Source organism: Dendrobates tinctorius, unplaced genomic scaffold (assembly GCF_039654945.1).
Source record: "Dendrobates tinctorius isolate UK_male_01 unplaced genomic scaffold, ASM3965494v1 ptg000319l, whole genome shotgun sequence".
NCBI lineage: Eukaryota > Metazoa > Chordata > Amphibia > Anura > Dendrobatidae > Dendrobates > Dendrobates tinctorius.
Window position 1 is genome coordinate 326,438 of NW_027361986.1, and position 23,145 is coordinate 349,582.

At 42.9% G+C, this 23,145-nt stretch overlaps 1 protein-coding gene across 1 annotated transcript in view; it reads left to right on the top strand.

Moving 5' to 3' along the window:
- Nucleotides 1–23,145, top strand: part of NCKAP1L (NCK associated protein 1 like) — a 310,666-nt gene that overhangs the window by 76,857 nt on the left and 210,664 nt on the right. The window contains exons 8-11 of the mRNA XM_073561415.1: nt 4,405–4,453; nt 10,175–10,331; nt 22,609–22,665; nt 23,008–23,104. Coding sequence (XP_073417516.1) covers nt 4,405–4,453; nt 10,175–10,331; nt 22,609–22,665; nt 23,008–23,104 — 360 coding nt within the window. The remainder of the gene's footprint in view (nt 1–4,404; nt 4,454–10,174; nt 10,332–22,608; nt 22,666–23,007; nt 23,105–23,145) is intronic.

Below are 23,145 nucleotides of genomic sequence, written 5' to 3' on the forward strand. Positions count from 1 at the left end.
TTCTGGTGACTGACTCATTAAGACTTCCTCCCTCTGGTTGTGACCACAACACTAGCGCTCAGTCAGCGGTATCGCGGTCCTGTGAAACAACAGGGTCCGCTTCCTATTAACCAGGTGAAGTTAAGCCGTATGTACTAGTTATACCGCCAGTTATTGTCCGCCATTACCGAGCAGCAGTTAACACCTCTGCATGGTGGACCCCGGGCTGCGAACACACCTAAATACCATCTCTATTATTTGGTGCGTTCTGCCAGCCCCTAACAACATGGGACTCATTATACTGTATGGAGCAATATATGGGGCTCATACTGTATACAGCAATACATGGGGCTCATTATACTGTATGGAGCACTATGTGGTACCCATAATACTGTGTGGAGCATTATATGGGGCTTATTATTCTGTAAGGAGCAATATATGGGGCGCATTACACTGTATGGAGCACTATGTGGTACCCATACTGTATGGAGCAATATATGGGGCTCATTATACTCTATGGAGAAATATATGGGTCATGTTATTCTGTATAGAGCAATATATGGGGCTCATTATACTGTATGGAGCAATATATGGGGCTCATTATTCTGTATGGAGCAATATATGGGGCTCATTATACTGTATGGAGCAATATATGGGGCTCATTATTCTGTATGGAGCAATGCATGAGGCATGTTATTCTGTATGGAGCGCTATGTGGTGCATATAATACTGTATGGAGGACTATGCTGTCTGATTTATGACCTATTGTAGAATGTACAATAGTTATCACTCATGTAATGAAGGAAATAAAATCTTTGGCATTGCACTGTCCCTATATTTGTCTGCTGTATCTCTGCATTATGAATTGTGGTATGTGTTAAAGGGACCACTGAGACTTTCACCTGGGGCCCACAAAAACCTGAAGCCGGCCCTGTATGCTCTGCACAGTATCACTTCTCCTGTCCTGTTGTCGAAGAGGCGACATTGGATTTTGGGAGGGTCAATATTGGTTTAGTACTTTCAATATTACTATGGACAAATAAAAATAAAATATTGGAAAAGCGTTTTAAATGCATTATCCCAAGTAAGTCGCTTTCCTCTGGATAGGGGATAACTTTCCAATTGCTGGAGATCTGACTGCTGGGACCCCCATAATTCTCTGTAATGCAGCATATAAATTCAGCTGTGGTCGATCATACGCACTGTGGCCCTATTCACATGTGGCCCTTCAAATATCTCCATTTAGGAGAGTGAGGGGCACTACAAAGTAAAGCAAAATTCACTGATCGGGGTGAGGAGTGTTATAGTATGTGGGCTGTTGGGGTTTGTGTGGGTCAGCTGCTTTTTGTCCCAGTCTGGCCCTGCCTTTTTCTGCTGGAAGCCCCCCTTTGCTGCCATCTTGGTACTCCTCTATAGCTCAGTCATGGTATTACAGTTTGCAGTATAAGTATGAAAAGGTGGAGAAGTTGTCTAACACCCACCCTGAAGACTCCCGTGGTTATATTTGTGTGAAATATATTGTACTAGCTGAAGAGCCTGGCGTTGCCCGGGAATAGTAACTAACTGTGGTTAGTTATAACAAATTATAATCATTATCCTCCAACTGTCATGATCCATGCTGGATCATGACTGATATAAAGCACAGGTAACTTTTTTTTTCCCTGTGCTTAAGGTGTTTTTGCCCCCGGTGGCCATTAGGATTATTGCACTGTGGTGTCGTTTATTCTAAGTTTCCCCCCGGTGGTGGTGAACATCATTGCACTCTAGTTTCTTTTGTTTAGTGCACATGATTATAATTCAGGTGTGATTGCTGGCCCTGCTATAAAAGAGTCACAGGTGTTGCAATCAGTGTTGGTGATAGTGTTCATTTCAACCATCCTTGGTGGAGGAAGGATCGAGAGAGAGGTCCTGGCAACTCAGTCAGAGCCCAGGGGTGAAAGGAGTCATAGGGGATTTCCTGGTAGCTCTGACAGAGCTTGGTGGCAGCAATTCAGGAGGAGAGCTGCATGCTGGTGGTGGACTCTGTTGCCAGGAGCAAGTGCAACAGAGTAAAGCTAAGTTGTGTTTCCCCGTTTGTGTTTTCTCCTTAGTGTGTATTAGTACAGCAGTGGGGCCAGTGCCTGCACCACCCAGCTCCCTAGCAAGGGATAGGTGAAGGGTGTGCTAGGGCGACAGGTTCGTGATTGGCGCCCGGTGTGGAACCGGCATAGAGAACGTTAGGAGCGGTAGGGACACTGACTCAGGGGAGTGCAGGAGGTCTCCACGACCCCTTTCCCTATCGCAGGGCCCACCATTGTAACTGTTTCCCTACCCCTTGTCTTGTCGTTTTAGTTACCAGCCTGCGAGCCGTGTCACACAGGACAGTATCACGTGCCACGTCCTGTTGTTTTAGTTACCGGCCTGCGAGCCGTGTCACACAGGATGGGTCCACGTGACACCATCCCATAGTTTCGTGCCCATATACCCATCATACATATCCTCCATCCCATAGTCCAGTGCCCATATACCCATCACACATCCTCCATCCCATAGTCCCTTGCCCATATTCCCTATCAAGCCACGCCCACTCTGTATTACCCCACCCACTCCACCTTGTCCTGCCCACTCCACAATATCCCGCCCACTCAGCATAACCACGCCCATTAAACATAGCCACACTCATGGCATAGCTCCGTCCCTTCTGGTTAATCCCGCCCCTTTATTGTGATGTTACAGTAGACTGATAGCTTTTTGCTCCGCTCCCTCCAGTTAGCCCTGCCCCTTTACTGTGGTGTATTTGATATAACAAATTATGATTATATTGTACATAAATTGTTGCTGTATGTCATCTTCTCCTGTGTACAGTATATACCTGTATGTCATCTCCCCCTGTATGTAGCATATACCTGTATGTCATCTCCCCTGTATATAGTATATTCCTGTATGTCATCTCATTCTGTATATAGTATATACCTGTGTGTCATCTCCTTCTGTATATAGTATATACCTGTATGTCATCTCCACTGTATATAGTATATACCTGTATGTCATCTTCTCCTGTATATAGTATATACCTGTATGTCATCTCCTTATGTATATAGTATATACCTGTATGTCATCTACACTGTATATAGTATATACCTGTATGTCATCTTCTCCTGTATATAGTATATACCTGTATGTCATCTCCTTATGTATATAGTATATACCTGTATGTCATCTACACTGTATATAGTATATACCTGTATGTCATCTCTCCCTGTATGTAGCATATACCTGTATGTCATCTCCCCTGTATATAGTATATACCTGTATGTCATAGGGCGGCACAGTCCTGGGTTCGAATCCCACCAGGGTCAACATCTGCAAGGAGTTTGTATGTTCTCCCCGTGTTTGCGTGGGTTTCCTCCGGGCACTCCGGTTTCCTCCCACATTCTAAAGCCATACTAATAGGGAATTTAGATTGTGAGCCCCATCAGGGACAGTGATGATGATGTGTGCAAACTGTAAAGTGCTGCGGAATATGTTGGCGCTATATAAAAGATGACAAAAAAGGTATTAAAAGTATAAAAAATAAATATTGAAATCACCCACTTTTTCCTCATAAAAAAGTTAAGATATTTAAAACAAACAAACAAAAAAACTTATTTTGGTATCCGTAAAAGTCCTGTCTAGTAAACTATAATAATAATTAACCCATGCAGTATACATTGTAAAGAGAAAGACAAAATCAAAATTCCAGAATTACAGCTTTTTAGACATCACACTTGAAATTTTTTTTACATTGTTCATTAAAATGATGGTATCATTCAAAACTGCTATGTCCCATAAAAATAAGCCTTCATATCGCTATGTAGCGATACAAAGGGGAGAACCCCAAATTTAATCCCTTTCTAGCAAGCCATAAAACCTATCCTTTATTATTATTATTATTAATAAATTAAGCGGGGTGATAAGATGAAATTATTGTTAAAAAATATTTAATTATGTCCCTACTTTGTTTTTAATAAATTTGCAATTGAAAGGACCACTGCCTATATTAATGAATGATGACAACCTGTTTTGTAATAATTATCTACCGGAACAGGCCATATATTTAGCACACACGTCCCCCCGACATGTTTCACCGTAGATGCAACGTCATCAGGGGATGGGACAATAATATTGCTATGTCGACAGAAAAATAAAAAAATTATGGCTCTTGGAAGAAAGGGAGGAAAAAAAAAATAAAGCTTAAAGCTTATCGTTAAGGGGATAATACATACAATCACTTTTGTTTTTTGTTTTAAACAAACATCACATTGCTCTCCACATAATGTATATTTGACCTTGTTTTTCCTTGTATTATTTGTGCAAAAAAATAGAATATATTTTTTGTTAGATGCTTCTGCCAATTCCCAAGCAAGCCTAGTTTGTCTTGCCTAAATACCGATATGTCTATTTCAGATGCCTTGTGAATATTTATCTGTTGAGATAATGGAACGATGGATCCTGAGTAAGTGTCATGTCTGTTCATTCAAAGAATGTCATTCAATATCTGGTCCTGTATAGTCAGAGTGATGTCTGCAAATCTGAGAATATGATTAGAGGCAGATTCTTCAGTAACAGATATGAGGGTGATCTGACGGACGATTATTATTCCCCATGCCACAAAAACATTCCACTACTCTGCACAACCTTCCTTGATCCAGTGGCCGCGTTGTCATAGTGAACCAATCCCAAGGGCTGCAATTGAAAGTCTGTGACATTGACGGTGTATCCAAAGTATACACTATAGATGTTTGATAGGTGGAAATTCTACTTATAAGAGTTCTAACTCCACCAATCACCACTCTAATTGTTCATTCACACAGAGCTTTTTTTTTTTACAACGATTTAGAGATAGATTATGCACCGAAATTGACATGAAAAACACCTTTTAAAGTCCATGAATAAGTTTCCGATTGATTTTAATGTGAAAAAGCTCCTGTGGTACACACAATGATGTTTTTTTTTCTCCTCGTTAGGCCTCTTTCACACTTCCGTTTTTTACAATCAGTCACAATCCGCCAGGTTTTTAAAAAAAACGGATCCTCAATTTTTTTTGAGGATCCGTTTTTTTCCCCATTGACTTGCATTAATGGCGGATTGTGACGGATTGCTGTCCGTTGCATCCGTTTTTTTTTGAGGATCCGCCAAAAGTTGCTGTCCGTCACCATCCTCAAAGATTTCAAAACGGAGCTTGTAACGTTTTTTTCTGTGGCGGATCCTCCAGACACTGATTTAACCCGAAATTCTTTCTGGGTGCCGGACAAAAAAAAAAAAAATTCTCTCTCTCTCTCTCTCTCTCTCTCTCTCTCTCTCTCCTCTTCCCGGCCAGCATTTCCTTTAAATTTCCGCATTTTCAGGATCCGTCTAAAAACGGATCCTGTGCCATCCGTTCACATCAGTTAACAACGGATCCGCTTGTATGACTTTTTGGCGGATTTGAACTGATGCAAAAAACTGAAGTGTGAAAGAGGCCTTATTTTACCCATTTACCATTAAAATCAATAGGAAGTAAATTTGTTTTACATATATTTTGTTGTAAAATCCACTTCTGAATCCTCGTCAAAAACCAATGTGAATATACGCTACCGAGGAAAAAGTCTTGAACACCCGTGGATTTTGTTACGGGTTTTGTGCATATTGCCTAACATTTTATATCTGCTATAAGCTATAGTGGAGCGAGCCACAGACGTGGACGGCCACCTGTCTAACTGATATACTCCTTTCTAAAGTGCAAAACAGGTCACGAGACCCCATTGTCCTACAGAGAGGTCTACACAGTGCACAATTAGTACTTGCCAGTCCTTGTTCCTCAGCTGCTAGTCAGACAAGCATCTCTGTGTCCATTTGGTTGGGGGCCACACAGAATGGCATCGCGATCCACTTGTGGTCACCGGGCCCCAGTTCGTGCACCCCTGATCTATACTCACCTTACCGTCATTCCTGTACCTGCTACAACAAGACAAAGCATGCAACAAAAGTACGGACAATCCTAAGAAAATGTGACAATATCCAAAACTAAAAAGACGTGATTTCTTGAAGCAATTACCGCATGTCAGCCTTCTGTTAATACCAAAAAATGGCATTGGAGACTTCTGCCTGTATGATTATCATTTGTGTAACATAAAGGGGGCTTCAACTTACAGAAGCATATTTCTTCTTGGCTTCTGCTACCCCCTTAGACAGAACAACATCAGTGAAGTAGCAGTTTGAATATTGAAAGCAGCATCCTTCATGTAGACACTTTTCCATGCTGGAAGAGCTGTATCTGCAGCACCCAGATTTGGTGTATGCACCCATAGTCCAAGGCTGGGTGCTCACATATAGTCCTTCTGATTTGGGGACATCCATTTATCTGTATATCATCAGCTCCTATCAGATACTTCCTTCTACCTTCTCCACAACACATTGGTCTATCCTGTCAAGTATATGAACACACATGGGAACATTCTCACATATCTATACAAAACTCAGTTAAAGGGAACCTACCAGGAGATTCATGACTAGTCTGAGGCAGGTTCCCACCAGCTTCTCCCCGCCCCGCTCCTCTAGACTGACAGAGCTCTCGCTATTTTTGTGTATAAGAAGAGACCTGTCAGTCTAGGGGAGCAAGGTGGGGAAAAGCTGCTGAGAACCAACCTTTTGGGCTAGTCACCTGAAATGTTTTTTTCCCCGGACAACTTTCCAAAACTTGTTTTCTCTGAAATATTGCAATATTTCAGAGTAAAGCATGCATAATAATGCAGCCAGACTCTGATTTATGCTGCCTGTGATTCAGGCAGCATGAATTAGATGACACATATCTAATATCTAAAGCTCAATGTGGGCGTGTATGTATGTATGTATGTACAGTCATGGCCAAAAGTATTGACACCCCTGAAATTCTGTCAGATAATATTCAGTTTCTTCCTGAAAATGATTGCAAACACAAATTCTTTGGTATTATTATCTTCATTTAATTTGTCTTAAATGAAAAAACACAAAAGAGAATGAAGCAAAAAGCAAAACATTGATCATTTCACACAAAACTCCAAAAATGGGCCGGACAAAAGTATTGGCACCCTCAGCCTAATACTTGGTTGCACAACCTTTAGCCAAAATAACTGCCACCAACCGCTTCCGGTAACCATCAATGAGTTTCTTACAATGCTCTGCTGGAATTTTAGACTATTCTTCTTTGGCAAACTACTCCAGGTCCCTGATATTTGAAGGGTGCCTTCTCCAAAGTGCCATTTTTAGATCTCTCCACAGGTGTTCTATGGGATTCAGGTCTGGACTCATTGCTGGCCACCTTAGAAGTCTCCAGTGCTTTCTCTCAAACCATTTTCTAGTGCTTTTTGATGTGTGTTTTGGGTTATTGTCCTGCTGGAAGACCCATGACCTCTGAGGTAGACCCAGCTTTCTCACACTGGGCCCTAAATTATGCTGCAAAATTTGTTGGTAGTCTTCTGACTTCATAATGCCATGCACACGGTCAAGCAGTCCAGTGCCAGAGGCAGCAAAGCAACCCCAAAACATCAGGGAACCTCCGCCATGTTTGACTGTAGGGACCGTGTACTTTTCTTTGAATGCCTCTTTTTTCTCCTGTAAACTCTATGTTGATGCTTTTGCCCTAAAAGCTCTACTTTTGTCTCATCTGAGCAAAGAACATTCTTCCAAAATGTTTTAGGCTTTTTCAGGTAAGTTTTGGCAAACTCCAGCCTGGCTTTTTTATGTCTCGGGGTAAGAAGTGGAGTCTTCCTGGGTCTCCTACCATACAGTCCCTTTTCATTCAGATGCCGACGGATAGTACGGGTTGACACCGTTGTACCCTCGGACTGCAGGGCAGCTTGAACTTGTTTGGATGTTAGTGGAGGTTCTTTATCCAACATCCGCACAATCTTGCGTTGAAATCTCTTGTCAATTTTTCTTTTCCGTCCACATCTAGGGAGGTTAGCCACAGTGCCAGGGGCTTTAAACTTCTTGATGACACTACGCACGGTAGACACAGGAACATTCAGGTCTTTGGAGATGGACTTGTAGCCTTGAGATTGCTCATGCTTCCTCACAATTTGGTTTCTTAAGTCCTCAGACAGTTCTTTGGTCTTCTTTCTTTTCTCCATGCTCAATGTGGTACACACAAGGACACAGGACAGAGGTTGAGTCAACTTTAATCCATGTCAACTGGCTGCAAGTGTGATTTAGTTATTGCCAACACCTGTTAGGTGCCACAGGTAAGTTACAGGTGCTGTTAATTACACAAATTAGAGAAGCATCACATGATTTTTCGCACAGTGCCAATACTTTTGTCCTCCCTCTTTTTTATGTTTGGTGTGGAATTGTATCCAATTTGGCTTTAGGACAATTCTTTTTGTGTTTTTTCATTTAAGACAAATTAAATGAAGATAATAATACCAAAGAATTTGTGTTTGCAATCATTTTCAGGAAGAAACTGAGTATTATCTGACAGAATTGCAGGGGTGTCAATACTTTTGGCCATGACTGTATGTGTGTATGTATGTATGTGTGTGTGTATGTCCGGGATTGGCATCCGCACCGTCGCAGTTACAGCCACAAAATTTGGCACAGTCACACGTCTGGACCCCGAGAGCGTCCTAAGCTATGTTGTGAGGCGAAATTTTAACCCTGCACGTTCCAATTCACCAAACAATTTTGCCCCTATCTACATAATGGGGAAAAAGTGTGTGTGTGTCAAGCCCCGCCCCTCGTGATGTCATAATGGTTGCCATGGCAATGCTGATGTCATCATAGGTTGCAAGCCCCGCCTCTCATTATGATGTCATAATGGTTGACTATGGGATGGAGGATGTGTGATGTGTATATGGGCACTGGACTATGGGATGGAGGATATGTATGACGGGTACATGGGCACAGGACTATGGGATGGAGGATGTGTGATGGGTATATGGGCACTGGACTATGGGATGGAGGATATGTATGATGGGTATATGGGCACGGGACTATGGGATGGAGGATGTGTGATGGGTATATGGGCACTGGACTATGGGATGGAGGATATGTATGATGGGTATATGGGCATGGGACTATGGGATGGTGGATATGTATGATGGGTATATGGGCACGGGACTATGGGATGGTGAATATGTATGATGGGTATATGGGCATGGGACTATGAGATGAAGGATGTGTGATGGGTATATGGGCACTCGAATATGGGATGGCGAATATGTATGATGGGTATATGGGCATGGGACTATGGGATGGAGAATATGTATGATGGGTATATGGGCATGGGACTATGGGATGGAGGATGTGTGATGGGTATATGGGCACTCGACTATGGGATGGAGGATATGTATGATGGGTATATGGGCACGGGCCTATGGAATCGTGGATATGTATGATGGGTATATGGGCACGGGACTATGGGATGGAGGATAATTATAATTTGTTATAACTAACCACAGTTAGTTACTATGCCTGGGCAGCGCTGGGCTCTTCAGCTAGTAAATATATAAATCTCTACATTTGTAGTCTGTACTTTCGTGACTTAATTCCTGAATATATTTATATATCCTATGGGATTTATTGGATTAGCTTCCCTGACGAACCAAAGAACATTTGTCATCATTTCCCAATGACAAATATTACAATGTGTAATGTCATTCTATTGTATTGTCATATCTTCTGTGTCATCGGCACACATTCTGATGTACTAACCACAGATCAGGTGACAATTTCCTGATCACTAAGGGTCAGCTCTGGGGGTTCCACTAGTTGGACCACCAGATATTAGCAATTTCCTACCTTTGGGTGTTAATAAAACATCTACAACGTTCCAGCATATTCTTTATTAATTTGATCTAGTTACCCATATTTAAAGAAACAAGAAAATATGGGCCAGCCAAGTTATTTTCATAAGCTAGGAAACCCTAGACTCTATAACATATCTATCGCCTTCTTATCACCATCTAGTCGAAAATTTATGGTGTGATTGTGAAAATTTATTTTTGGCATGAGATTTTTTTTATAAAGAGAATAAATCTTGTTATATGAAGTACCTTTCTCTGTTATCACAGAATGTACTAGTAGGGTATTTCAGAATCTCTCCTAGAATGTCTAATACGATAAATTAAAAGTAGGCTTACGAGATGATAGGGGCATTTTTTTGTTTCATCTAGATACTTTTAAGGTATCCCTGTTATTATTTTTGTGTCTCTGCTTCTAGTCGGATTTCTGCTGTCACACAGTGCCCTGAACTTACACCAGGGAAGCTTGGAGCTTTGGAGATCTGCTCTTCAGGGTTCCCAATGTATCACCCTGATCCGGGATGACGTTCTGCTAATTCACCGCGTTACTGAGGATTTCTTTGGCAGCTTAAAAGGGTATGTTACAAATAATACACACAATAAAGGTTATAAAGTTGTAATTGCTGAGAAAACCTATTCTTTATTTTTTCTTTAAAGTGACCTTACACAATGTCAGAGCTATTTGGGGACAACTACTTCCAATATTACATAGACTTTGTCAGTATTTTGTTGTCTTGTCACATTCTGGAAAATGTAAACTATTTTGTTCCATTGACTATGTAGGGTCGGGCTGAGGGAGGCGATTAGGTGGTGCTGATCCAACAGGACTGGGGGGGTGACCCACTTCGTGGCGCCGGCAGACATGAGACTGAGACAAGGGTTGTGTCCAACAGTTCAGATTTTATAGGCCACTTTTCGTACGACCACCGTACTTCATCACAGGAATAGTCCAGAATTCACTTTTACACAGACCCGGGTACCTTCTCTTTCTTATGTCACCGTTCGTGGCGTCCTCTATGGCTCTTCCCCGCTGTGGCTGCTCTAAGCACTTTCACCACAGCGTTTTACCCTTTAGAGTACGCCGTCCACCTGACACTCACGGTGTTAGGAATCTGTGTCCTGCCATACTAATGCAGAGATCCAGATCCTCACATTCATCTCCAGAGGCTAAGTCCTTTCTTCCAGCTTGTGAGCATGCTCCTGGAATGAGCTCCCATTGGAGTTCAGGAGTCAGGTGCTAAGGTCCTGCTCCTGATTCCATTGGTTCAGCTCAGGTCTCTGGAGATTTCCGGAAGGTCCCGGTCACTATAAAAAGTGCGCATGGCCGTTATGCCATGCGCTAGTATTTTCTGATACTTGCTGCTGTATGTTTGTTGATGGATGCTTGGTCTGGTGGATGACATGATGAAACCCCTTCCCTCGGTTATTACGAGTGTGTGAGTGATTGGGTCAGCCAGTAGCAGCGCTAGCGCCAGCGCGCTCAATCTTCAGCCATCTCAGCAGCAAAACGTCCTGCATCGCGCTTGCGTTATTGCGGTTGCAGACTTCTGTGGCGTTCGCAGTTGCGGCGCCGTGCACACGCTCATTCACGGTAAGTCCGTTTGGTTGTAGTGCCACTTTAACTACTCCTGTGCTCGGCTACCGTACGTGTGCCGCTGTGTCCCTGTGCGTTTAACAGGCTCACCGTTACCTTTTCTGTATTATTTTTCTGTGCAGCTCTGTTCCCCATAACAGAGACTGCCTCTTTTGCACTTGGGTGATTTAGAACCCTGTGCACACTACCGCTGTAGTGCACTGCCTCCCTTAGCAGCGGTTTTGCCATCTGCCGCACAGTGGACCCCAAGTGGCGAAGGCACTTTAATTATTTATTTTTTTTAGTGCCTTCCGCCACTCTTAACATAATACTAGCACCAGGGTCTGGCTAGAGATGGCGGATCAGCAGCAGCTGTTACAGCTTGTGCGTCAGCTCGAGGCTCGTCTTGCTACCCTTGAGAGGTCTCTCGCAGCTGCGCAGGCTACAGATGCTGCCGTCCAGGCACTTACGGACGCGGTAGGGCGTATGTCCATGTCCGCCCTTGCGCTGACAGTTACCCGCCTCCCATTGCCCGATAAATATGCTGGGGATGGCGCCTCCTGTAGGGGTTTTATCAGTCAGTGCTCGATACACCTAGAGCTGCTGGCTGCGCAATTCCCTACGGAGCAGGCTAAGGTGGCTTTTGTCATCTCCCTACTGTTGGGCAAGGTGCTGAAAGGGGCTATGCCTCTGTGGGAGCGTTGTGACCCCGAGATTCGGTCCGCGGCTAACTTGCTGACTGCCATCAGGCAAGTTTTTCTCGGTCCTCGGGTCACGCATGATACGTCCCTGCAGCTACTCGCCCTTACTCAGGGGTCACTCTCGGTTTGCCAGTATGCCGTCCGTTTTTGGCCACTGGCGTCCGAGTTGGAATGGTCCGACAAGGCCCTAATCCCCATTTTTTGGCGAGGTCTAGCGGAGCATGTGAAGGATGCTCTCTCTACTAGTGAGATCCCCACCAGCTTAGAGGAGCTAATCTCCGTCTCCTCACGGATTGACCTCCGTTTTTCGGAGCGAGGTATGGAGCGGGCGCACTCCAAGCGCAAATCCGTTTCAGCTCCCAAATTTTTTGAACCCCTTGAGCTGGCGGAGCCAGAGGTTCTACCTCCTGAGCCCATGGAGATATCTCGTACCAACCTTAAATCAGACTCCGACCAGGAGTCCATCTGCGGTTGTCATCATGTCTGTGCGGTTTCTCCGGAAACCGGCTCCCCGCAAAGGTTGGAGTCTGAACCGGTTATCGAGACCTTTGTTCCTCCTCATCTTAGGGCTCAGGTGCTCGCCTGGGCGCATGCGCCTAACACGCACCACCATCGGGGCTATATGCAGGTCTCAAAACTGTTGGCTGGTGCGTATTGGGGGACGTAAAAAGATTTATTCAGGCTTGCACCTTGTGTGCTCAGCCTAACCCTCCTAGACAGAGGGTGGCGACATCTGCCGACACGCGGCAGCGTGCCTCTGTCACTCCCGCTCCTACTATCTCCCAAGTGTCCCTCTTGAAACCTGGTGACCTCGGTTCCTCTGATGCCTTCCAGGTGTCTCGGGTTACTGTAACTCCTACCAGGGCTCGGGGAGGAGGGGGCCTTAGGAGGGGGGGTAATGTTAGGAATCTGTGTCCTGCCATACTAATGCAGAGATCCAGATCCTCACATTCATCTCCAGAGGCTAAGTCCTTTCTGCCAGCTTGTGAGCATGCTCCTGGAATGAGCTCCCATTGGAGTTCAGGAGTCAGGTGCTCAGGTCCTGCTCCTGATTCCATTGGTTCAGCTCAGGTCTCTGGAGATTTCCGGAAGGTACCAGTCACTATAAAAAGTGTGCATGGCCGTTATGCCATGCGCTAGTATTTTCTGATACTTGCTGCTGTATGTTTGTTGATGGATGCTTGGTCTGGTGGATGACTTATGATGAAACCCCTTCCCTCGGTTATTACGAGTGTGTGAGTGATTGGGTCAGCCAGTAGCAGCGCTAGTGCCAGCGCGCTCAATCTTCAGCCATCTCAGCAGCAAAGCGTCCTGCATCGCGCTTGCGCTATTGCGGTTGCAGACTTCTGTGGCGTTCGCAGTTGCGACGCCGTGCACACGCTCATTCACGGTAAGTCCGTTTGGTTGTAGTGCCACTTTAACTACTCCTGTGCTCAGCTACCGTACGTGTGCCGCTGTGTCCCTGTGCGTTTAACAGGCTCAGCGTTACCTTTTCTTTATTATTTTTCTGTGCAGCTCGGTGCCCCTTAACAGAGACTGCCTCTTTTGCACTTGGGTGATTTAGAACCCTGTGCACACTACCGCTGTAGTGCATTGCCTCCCTTAGCAGCGGTTTTGCCATCTGCCGCACGGTGGACCCCGAGTGGCGAAGGCACTTTAATTATTTATTTTTTTAGTGCCTTCCGCCACTCTTAACACACAGTCTGTCTCTGTCCACAGCCACTTTCCTTTTTGGGTCACCGTCTCCACTGCCAATAGCTCTCTGTAGGCCTTTTCCGTCTTTCTACCTGCAGTGAACTCTCCTCTCTAGTGAGCTCCCTTGGCTGACTGGAACTTCCAGAAACTTCCCTGAACTCTTATACTCTCCAATCCCAGTAGCTCCGCCCGCTATCACCTGACAGTAACCTTTAACCAATGGCAGTGACCTTGACCCATGGCAGTTACATAACCACTCTCTCCTACGCTCTCCACTGCCCTCTAATGGTCAATCGGCCAAATGTCGCCCCTGGCTCTATATCTCAGCCTACACTGTGCTGCTACTCTGCCTCTCTCCTTAGGCAGATCCATCCGTCAGACCAACCTCCCCACTACTACATTATCAGATGGTACTTCTCAAAATATGCAAACCATAAATAAAAGTTTTCACATACTTTCACCCCCACAGGGCCTCAAATATATGGTATTTGCTTGATATAGACATTTTAAATGCTTTAAATGGTTATTTCCAAAAAAAAAACCAAGTAAGCCACTGATCGCCCGGGGTTCGACCACTGGGACCCAAGCAATCCTGACAGCAGGGATATGACACTGTCAGAGAAAGCCGAGCATTGTTCTCAAGCAGTCTCATCAACAATGAATGGAGCAAAGGTCAAGCGTGTCCACTCTCACTCGTTTCAAACTGGGGTTGCATTCTGGGGGCTTTAGAGAACGTTTTTGAGGCTCCTGAACCCAGTTCTTGATATCAGCAAGATATATCCAATTCTTTTCATAGGAGATAATTTTTTTTTAATAACCTCTTACATAGTGGAGGGAAACATCTCACGCATGCAAGAAAAACAGTCAAGTGCTTTTCACTGCTTTCTGGATTACATATAAGTGCATGTGCACACTACATCTTTTAGACTCCAGCAAACTGGTTGTTCTTTGGCGTCTTCTTTGGCATTTATCTCATCACTTTTGTGGCGCCTTCGCCGCCCATGTCTTTCATTTTATAAATTGTATATATCAACATGAGAGCAACTTGCAAACAGAAGCCACACTAGGAATGGACTGGTCACTTCTTTTAAAGATCAAAAGCTTGTAGATCCCAGTAAAAGGTGATGCGTCCTGTAATGCACTCACACCAAGTAGCGATACCGAAAAAGAAATGTGCCAGGACCAAAATTGTGACGCTTATAAAAATAAATATAATAATTTTATTAAATGCAAAGATACACATAAAAAGATACAAAATTCCAAAAATTAAAGGCACACATAGAAAAACCCTGTGGGCGAGAAATCCCAATTGAATTGTGGGCAACTTTTGGATTAGTTATTTTGGAGATTTTTCTCTATACTTAAGTTATCATATTCCTGTGTCACCTGTTAATATTGCATCTCAAAATCATCGGGTGAGTACTCTTATCTATGTTCACACTACATCCTATTATTATTTATTTATATAGCACCATTGATTCCATGGTGCTGTACATGAGAAGGGGTTACATCAAAATATAAATATCAATTACAGTAAACAAACTAATAATGACAGACTGGTACAGAGGGAAGGGGACCCTGCCCTTGCGGGCTTACATTCTACAGGATTATGGAGAAGTAGACAGTAGGTCGGGGGCAGCAGTACCTCCGATGGTGTTGAGTTGGCCGTGTGGTCATTGTAGGTTTAAGCTTTTTTGAAGAGATGGGTTTTCAGGTTCCTTCTGAAGAATCCAAATGTGGTGGAAAACCAGACGTGTTGGGGCACAGAATTCCAGAGGATGGGGGATATTTCGTAGAAATCTTGGAAGCGATTGTGTGAGGAGCGAATAAGCATGGAGGAGAGAAGGAGGTCTTGGGAGGACCAGAGATTACGTGAGGGAAGATATTGGGAGATTAGTTTGAAAATATACAGAGGAGAAAGGTTATCGATGGCTTTGTAAGTCAGTGTTAGTAGTTTAAACTGGATACGCTGGGAAATTGGGAGCCAGTGAAGGGATTTACGAAGAGGTGAAGCACGAGTTTAGCGCAGAGAGAGATTAATAAGTTGGGCAGCAGAGTTAGTTAAGGATGGACTGGAGGGGTGCGAGAGTGTTAGAAGGTAGGCCACATAGGAGGATGTTGCAGTAGTCAAGGCGGGAGATGATTAGGGCATGCACAAGCATCTTGGTAGAGTGAGGGTTGAGGAAAGGACAGATCCTGGAAATATTTTTGAGCTGGAGGCGACAGTAGGTGGCGAGAGCTTGAATGTGCGGTTTGAAGGACAGGGCAGAGTCAAGGGTTACTCCGAGGCAGTGGATTTCTGGGACAGGAGAAAGTGTGATTCAATTTATTGTGATAGATAAATCAAGTAAGGAAGATCTGTGAAATGGAGGAAAGATGATGAGTTCAGATTTGCCCACAATGTGTTTGAGGAAGCAAGAGGAGAAGGAGGATATGACTGATAGACACTCCGGGATTCTGGACAGCAAAGAGGTGATGTCTGGGCCAGAGAGGTAGATTTGAGTGTCATCAGCTTTCACGTGGTACTGAAAGCCATAGGACTTTATGAATTGTCCCAGGCCAAGGATATAGATTGAGAAGAGAAGGGGTCCTAGGACAGAGCCTTGAGGGACACCAACAGAGAGAGGGTGAGATGAGGAGGTAGTGTGGGAGTAGGAAACGCTAAATATGTGGTTGGTAAGGTATGAGGAGATCCAAGATAGGGCAAGGTCTTTGACACCAAAGGAAGAGAGAATCTGTAGTAGGAGGCACTGGTCAACTGTTTCGAAGGCAGAGGACAGGTCAATAAGGAGGAGTATAGAGAATTGTCTGTTAGCTTTGGCTGTAAAGTAAGTCGTTAGTAAGTTTGGTTAGGGCAGTCTCAGTGGAATGGTGGGGACGGAATCCAGATAGTAGGTTGTCGAAGAGCGAGTTAGGTGCAAAGTGAGAGGAAAGTTCAGCGTGGACTTACTGCCCAAGGAGTTTGGAAGCAAACGGGAGCAAAGATATAGGGCGATAGCTGGACATAGCGCTCGAGTCAAGTGATGTCTTTTTGAGGATAGGTGTGATTGTGGCATGTTTGAAAGCAGAGGGGAAGGTACCAGTAGTTAGTGATAGGTTGAAGACATGGGTTACGGATGGTGGTGGATTGGGGAGGAGGTGAGATGGGGTCAAGTGCACAAGTGGTGAGGTGTGATTTGGAGAGAAGATGAGCAAGCTCTCCTTCAGTGATTTTGGAGAGTTATAGGGTTAGGGCATTGGTCTGGTATACAAAGGATTTGTGGTGGTCAGACAACAAAGACTTTGCCTTGTTTGGTCTATCTTATTTTTGAAGTGTGTGGCAAAGTCCTCGGCAGAGATTAGGGAAGTCGGAGGGAACAGTGGTGGGTGGAGGAGGAAGTTAAAAGTGTTGAACAACTGTTTGGCATTGTGGGATAAGGAAGGTACGAGGGATGTAAAGTAGGCCTGTTTAGCAGAGGTGAGAGCTGATTTGAATGTGAGTGTTGCTTGTTTGAATGTGGTGAAGTCATCTTGCGAATGCGTTTTCTTCCAACGCCACTCTGCAATTTTGGATACTTGCTGAAGCTTTTTAGTGTTGTTATTGTGTCAGGGTTGTCTATTGATTCGTCTCACTCTGCTATGCAAGACGGGGTGACCAAGTCGATGGCTGATGCAAGAGTGGCATTGTAGAAACTAGTGGCAGTGTCTGTGTCGTGAAGATATGGAGGACAGCGGTAGAATAGAGTCAGAGAGTGTGCGAGTGTCTAGATGTGCAAGGTTTCTGCGGGGGTGCGCAAGTTGGTGGACATGGGTGATAGTTGAGGAAGACCTGATGTACTGTGCTATTCATTATATTGGGATTTCGATACCCCTTTAAATAATGATTCATATATATTTTATGAACTCAGTAATGTGGTATGCTATATTATTTGCATAAATGTGGGATGTATATTTTTTTACTTCTTGATACGTTTTAATGCATCCTTATAGTGACTATTGGATTAGCTATTTTGTAGATTTTTCTCTATACTTAAAATATATTCCTGTGCCACCTATTAATAATAATAATAAATAATTAAGAATTTTCAATAACTGTTTATTGTTTGTTATTTATTTTTATATGATGTTAAAATATATGTTCATACGATTAAAGTAAAACCTATTAATACCGCACCTCTGAATCATCAGGGAACCCACAATTTAATTAGGATTTCTCGCCCATCAGGCTTTTCGTTGTGTATTTGTCATTTTATAATTTTTGGAAATTTTTTAATCTTTTTATGTGTATCTTTGTATTCAGTTAAAATTAATATATACAGCTCTGGCAAAAATTAAGAGACCACGTTCAAATGTTCAGTTTATCTGATTTTTGTCTTTATTGGTACCATATATTTTTGAGTAAAATGTAAATTGTTCTTTGAGTCTATAAACTTTTGACAACAATGTGTCTCCAAATTTCCAAGCAAAGAAAAATGGTCAAAATAGATTAAAAAAAAACAGTGCTTTCAGACCTCAAATGATGCAACGAAAATAAGTTAATAATCATTTAGGAACAACAATACTAATGTTTTAACTCAGGAAGAGTTCAGAAATCAATATTTTGTGGAATAACCGTGATTTTTAAAAACAGCTTTCATGTGTCTTGGCATGTTTGCCACCAGACTTTCACACTGCCTCTGACACAAAAATTTAAGCAGGTCTTCTTCGTTTGATGGCTTGTGTCTATCCATCATGCTCTTGATTACATTACAGAGGTTTTCAATGGGGTTCAGGTCTGGAGAATGCCCATGACAGGGTCTTGATGTGTGGTCTCTTAATTTTTGCCAGAGCTGTGCATATATATATATATATATATATATATATATATATATATATACTGTACATACTGTGTGTGTATGTATATATATATATATATATATATATATATATATATATATACAACTCTGGCAAAAATTAAGAGACTACTGCAAAATTTTCAGTTTGTCTGATTTTTCTCTTTAACTGTATATTTTTGAGTAGAATGAAAATTACTCTTTTATTCTATAAACTATTGACAACATGTCTTCGAATTTCCAAGCAATAAATTTTGTGTGTATTTTCAGAAAATGAGAAATTCTCAAAATAACAAAAAAATGCAATGCTTGCAGACCTCAAATAATGCTAAGAAAACAGGTTCATAATCATTTAGAAACAACAATACTAATGTTTTAACTCAGGAAGAGTTCAGAAATCAATATCTTGTGGAATAACCATGATTTTTAATCACAGCTTTCATGCGTCTTGGCATGCTTGCCACCAGTCTTTCACACTGCTTTTGGGTGACCTTATGCCACTCCTGGTACAAAAATTTAAGCAGTTCTTCTTTGTTTGATGGCTTGTGACTATCAATCTTCCTCTTGATTACATTCCAGAGGTTTTCAATGGGGTTCAGGTCTGGAGATTGGGTTGGCCATGACAGGGATTTGATATGGTCGTCCTTCATCCACACATTGATTGACCTAGCTGTGTGGCATGGCGCATTGTCCTGCTGGAAAAAACAGTCCTCAGAGTTGGAGAACATTGCCTAAGCAGAAGGAATAAACTGTTTTTCCAGGATAACCTTATATGTGATTTGATTCTTGATTCGTACAAACTTTGCAAAGATTAACATGCCCAATTCCAGCATTGCTGAAGCATCCCCAGATCATCACCGATCCTCCACCAAATTTCACAGTGGGTGCAAGACATTGTGGCTTGTATGCCTCTCCAGGTCTCCGTCCAACCATTAGACCAGGTGTTGGGCAAAGCTGAAAACTAGACTCATCAGAGAAGATTACCTTACTCCAGTCCTCTATGGTCCAATCGTTATGGTCTTTGGCAAACTTCAGCCTTGCTCTCCTTTGCTTCTCATTGATGAAAGGCTTTTTTCTAGCTTTACATGACTTGAGCCCTGCCTCTAGGTGCCTGTTACGAACTGTTCTTGCTGTGCACTTCACCCCAGCTGCCATGTGCCATTACTTTTGCAGGTCACTTGATGTCATCCTGCGGTTGCTGAGTGACATTCGAATAAGCTGTTGGTCATCCCTGTCAGTGGGGAGTCGTTTTCGCTCTCTGCCGGTCTGTAGCTTTGTTGTCCCCAAATGTCTGCGGCTTGACCTTGTTGCAATGCACTGCTGTCTTTGAAATTTTAAGGATGGAGGCAACCTGATGCTCACTGTATCCCTCTGCTAGTAAAGCCAGAATTGAGCCCTTCTTTTCCTCACTCAAGACTTTTCTTTTCAACTCCTTTGGCATGGTTAAAAGTAATTTTTTCATTCCTATTACTTTTGGGATATTACTAGCACTTGTTTTGCCATCTAGCTTGTCCTATTGCAAGAGGATTGTGAACACCACAGCAGGGTTTTTTATACTTTCCTTCGTTAAGTAAGATTTGGTTCAGGTGATCACCTAATCAGAAGCACATTAAGTAGAATGAGGTGTACTGTGGTTGGAATTCAACTGACACTGGAATGGAATGGCTGTCAGACATGTACAGTCATGGCCAAAAGTTTTGAGAATGACACAAATATTAATTTTTACAAAGTCTACTGCTTCATTTTTTCTAATGGCAATTTGCATATACTCCAGAATGTTATAAAGAGTGATCAGCTTAACAGCAATTACTTGCAAAGTCAATATTTGCCTAGAAAATTAACTTGATCCCCCAAAACACATTTCAACATCATTGCAGCCCTGCCTTAAAAGGACCAGCTAACATCGTTTCAGTGATTGCTCCATTAACACAGGTGTGGGTGTTGATGAGGACAGGGCTGGAGATCAGTCTGTCATGATTAAGTAAGAATGACACCACTGGACACTTTAAAAGGAGGCTGGTGCTTGGCATCACTGTTTCTCTTCTGTTAACCATGGTTATCTCTAAAGAAACACGTGCAGTTATCATTGCACTGCACAAAAATGGCCTAACAGGGAAGAGTATCGCAGCTAGAAAGATTGCACCTCAGTCAACAATCTATTGCATCATCAAGAACTTCAAGGAGAGAGGTTCCCTTGTTGCCAAAAAGGCTCCAGGGCGCCCAAGAAAGACCAGCAAGCGCCAGGACCGTCTCTTAAAAGTGTTTCAGCTGCGGGATCGGGCTACCAGCAGTGCAGAGCTTGCTCAGGAATGGCAGCAGGCAGGTGTGAGTGCATCTGCACGCACTGTGAGGCAGAGATTCTTGGAGCAAGGCCTGGTCTCGAGGAGGGCAGCAAAGAAGCCACTTCTCTCCAGAAAAAACATCATGGACAGACTGATATTCTGCAAGAGGTACAGGGAGTGGACTGCTGAGGACTGGGGTAAAGTCATTTTCTCTGATGAATCCCCTTTTCGATTGTTTGGGACATCTGGAAAACGGCTTATTCGGAGAAGACCAGGTGAGCGCTACCACCAGTCTTGTCTCATGCCAGCTGTCAAGCATCCTGAAACCATTCATGTGTGGGGTGGCTTCTCAGCCAAGGGAATGGGCTCTCTCTCAGTCTTGCCTAAAAACACAGCCATGAATAAAGAATGGTACCAGAATGTCCTCCAAGAGCAACTTCTCCCAACCGTCCAAGAGCAGTTTGGCGATCAACAATGCCTTTTTCAACATGATGGAGCACCTTGCCATAAAGCAAAGGTGATAACTAAATGGCTCAGGGAACAAAACATAGAGATTTTGGGACCATGGCCTGGAAACTCCCCAGATCTTAATCCCATTGAGAACTTGTGGTCAATCATCAAGAGACGGGTGGACAAACAACAACCTTCAAATTCAGACAAAATAAAAGCATTGATTTTGTAAGAATGGACTGCTATCAGTCAGGATTTGATCCAGAAGTTGATTGAGAGCATGCCAGGGAGAATTACTTAGGTCCTGAAGAAGAAGGGTCAACACTGCAAATATTGACTTGCTGCATTAACTCATTCTAACTGTCAATATAACCTTTCGTTACTCATAATATGATTGCAGTTATATTACTGTATGTGATAAAAACATCTGACAAACACACATAAAAACCAGAGGGCAGCAGATCATGTGAAAATATAATATTTGTGTCATTCTCAAAACTTTTGGCCATGACTGTAGAAAAGCTGATTTTATAAAACTGTGCAGCGGTCTCATAATTTTTGCCAGAGCTGTATACAGTGTATGTGTGTGTATATATATATATATATATATATATATATATATATATATTTCACAATTTTGGTCTTGGCACATCTCTTTTTTTCTGTATGGACGCTTCTTTTAGCCACTTCACAGCTTGAGAAGTCTGAATGGTTAAAGTAGCACTCCAGCATTTTTTCTTATTTCAGTGCTGGAGTGGTGCTAATAATCTATGTTCCCTGACCCTGGTATTATACTTACCAGCCGTTTTCTTCAGCTCTTCTTGGTGCGGTTCTGGTCCCGATCCGCCATCTTGTGACCACAACATCTGACTGACCGAAAGTCAGAGGTAACAGTCACACTCTCACTGTAAGTTTATGAGACCCTCATTCTGGCTCTCGTAGACTTACATTGTATTGTGAACTCTGGATCTCCCAGCAGAAGACCGACTGGAACGGTGGCCATAACTGGAGAAGACAGCAGCTGGTAAGCCTGAGACTAATTGCAAAGAGCTTAACTTAGGAGAAGTGCTCCAGCACTGCAATAAAAAAAGCAAAACACAAAACTTTAGAATGGTGCTTTAAAAGAATCTAAGAATCTCAAAAAGACTGAACATATGCACAGCAAGTTGTTTTGACGTTGCCGTACATATGTTAAAAAATAACTGTTGCCAGGTCAAAAGTGGCGTAATTTTGCCCTGATTTTATTCCTGCTGCGAACAGTCTACCCTCCTATTTATAGTGCCAATCCAATGTACAGTGCTTACGTACTTCACTATCTTTTGTGTCATCTTTTGTGATAAGGTATGGAAAGCGAGTAGCGGATGTGAAGGAATGCAAAGAAAACTTCATGACACACAGGTCAGTCCAACTAGTGCAATATTATGGGAATACATTTCAGTAGATTTTTCACGGCCATAAATGCATTGGATAAAAAGGTTATTTTGTTCAAATCTCTGTAATGTAGAGATGATCATGAATAATTTAACTATCAGTGGACATCACTGACTAGTTAGTGATTAGTAAAAGTCACTAACCAGCTAAATGCGGAAAACACATGTAGTTGGAGATTTGACCTCCTAAATCCACAAAAGATGGAAAGGTGCATAGAAATGGACACAACACTGTCATCACAACCTTATCGTTATTATGTGTAGTATATAAGTGTTTATATGACTAGTAATTAATTTCTTATCTCCAAAGTGGCCAATTTCACCGTGCAAGACGTATGTTCCTCAGAGTGACAGTGAAGGAACTGCAAATGATTTTAGCTGATGAGCCAGGTCTTCTGGGTCCCAAGGTAATAAATCCAGCACATTTCGTAAGGAATTTACACTATAA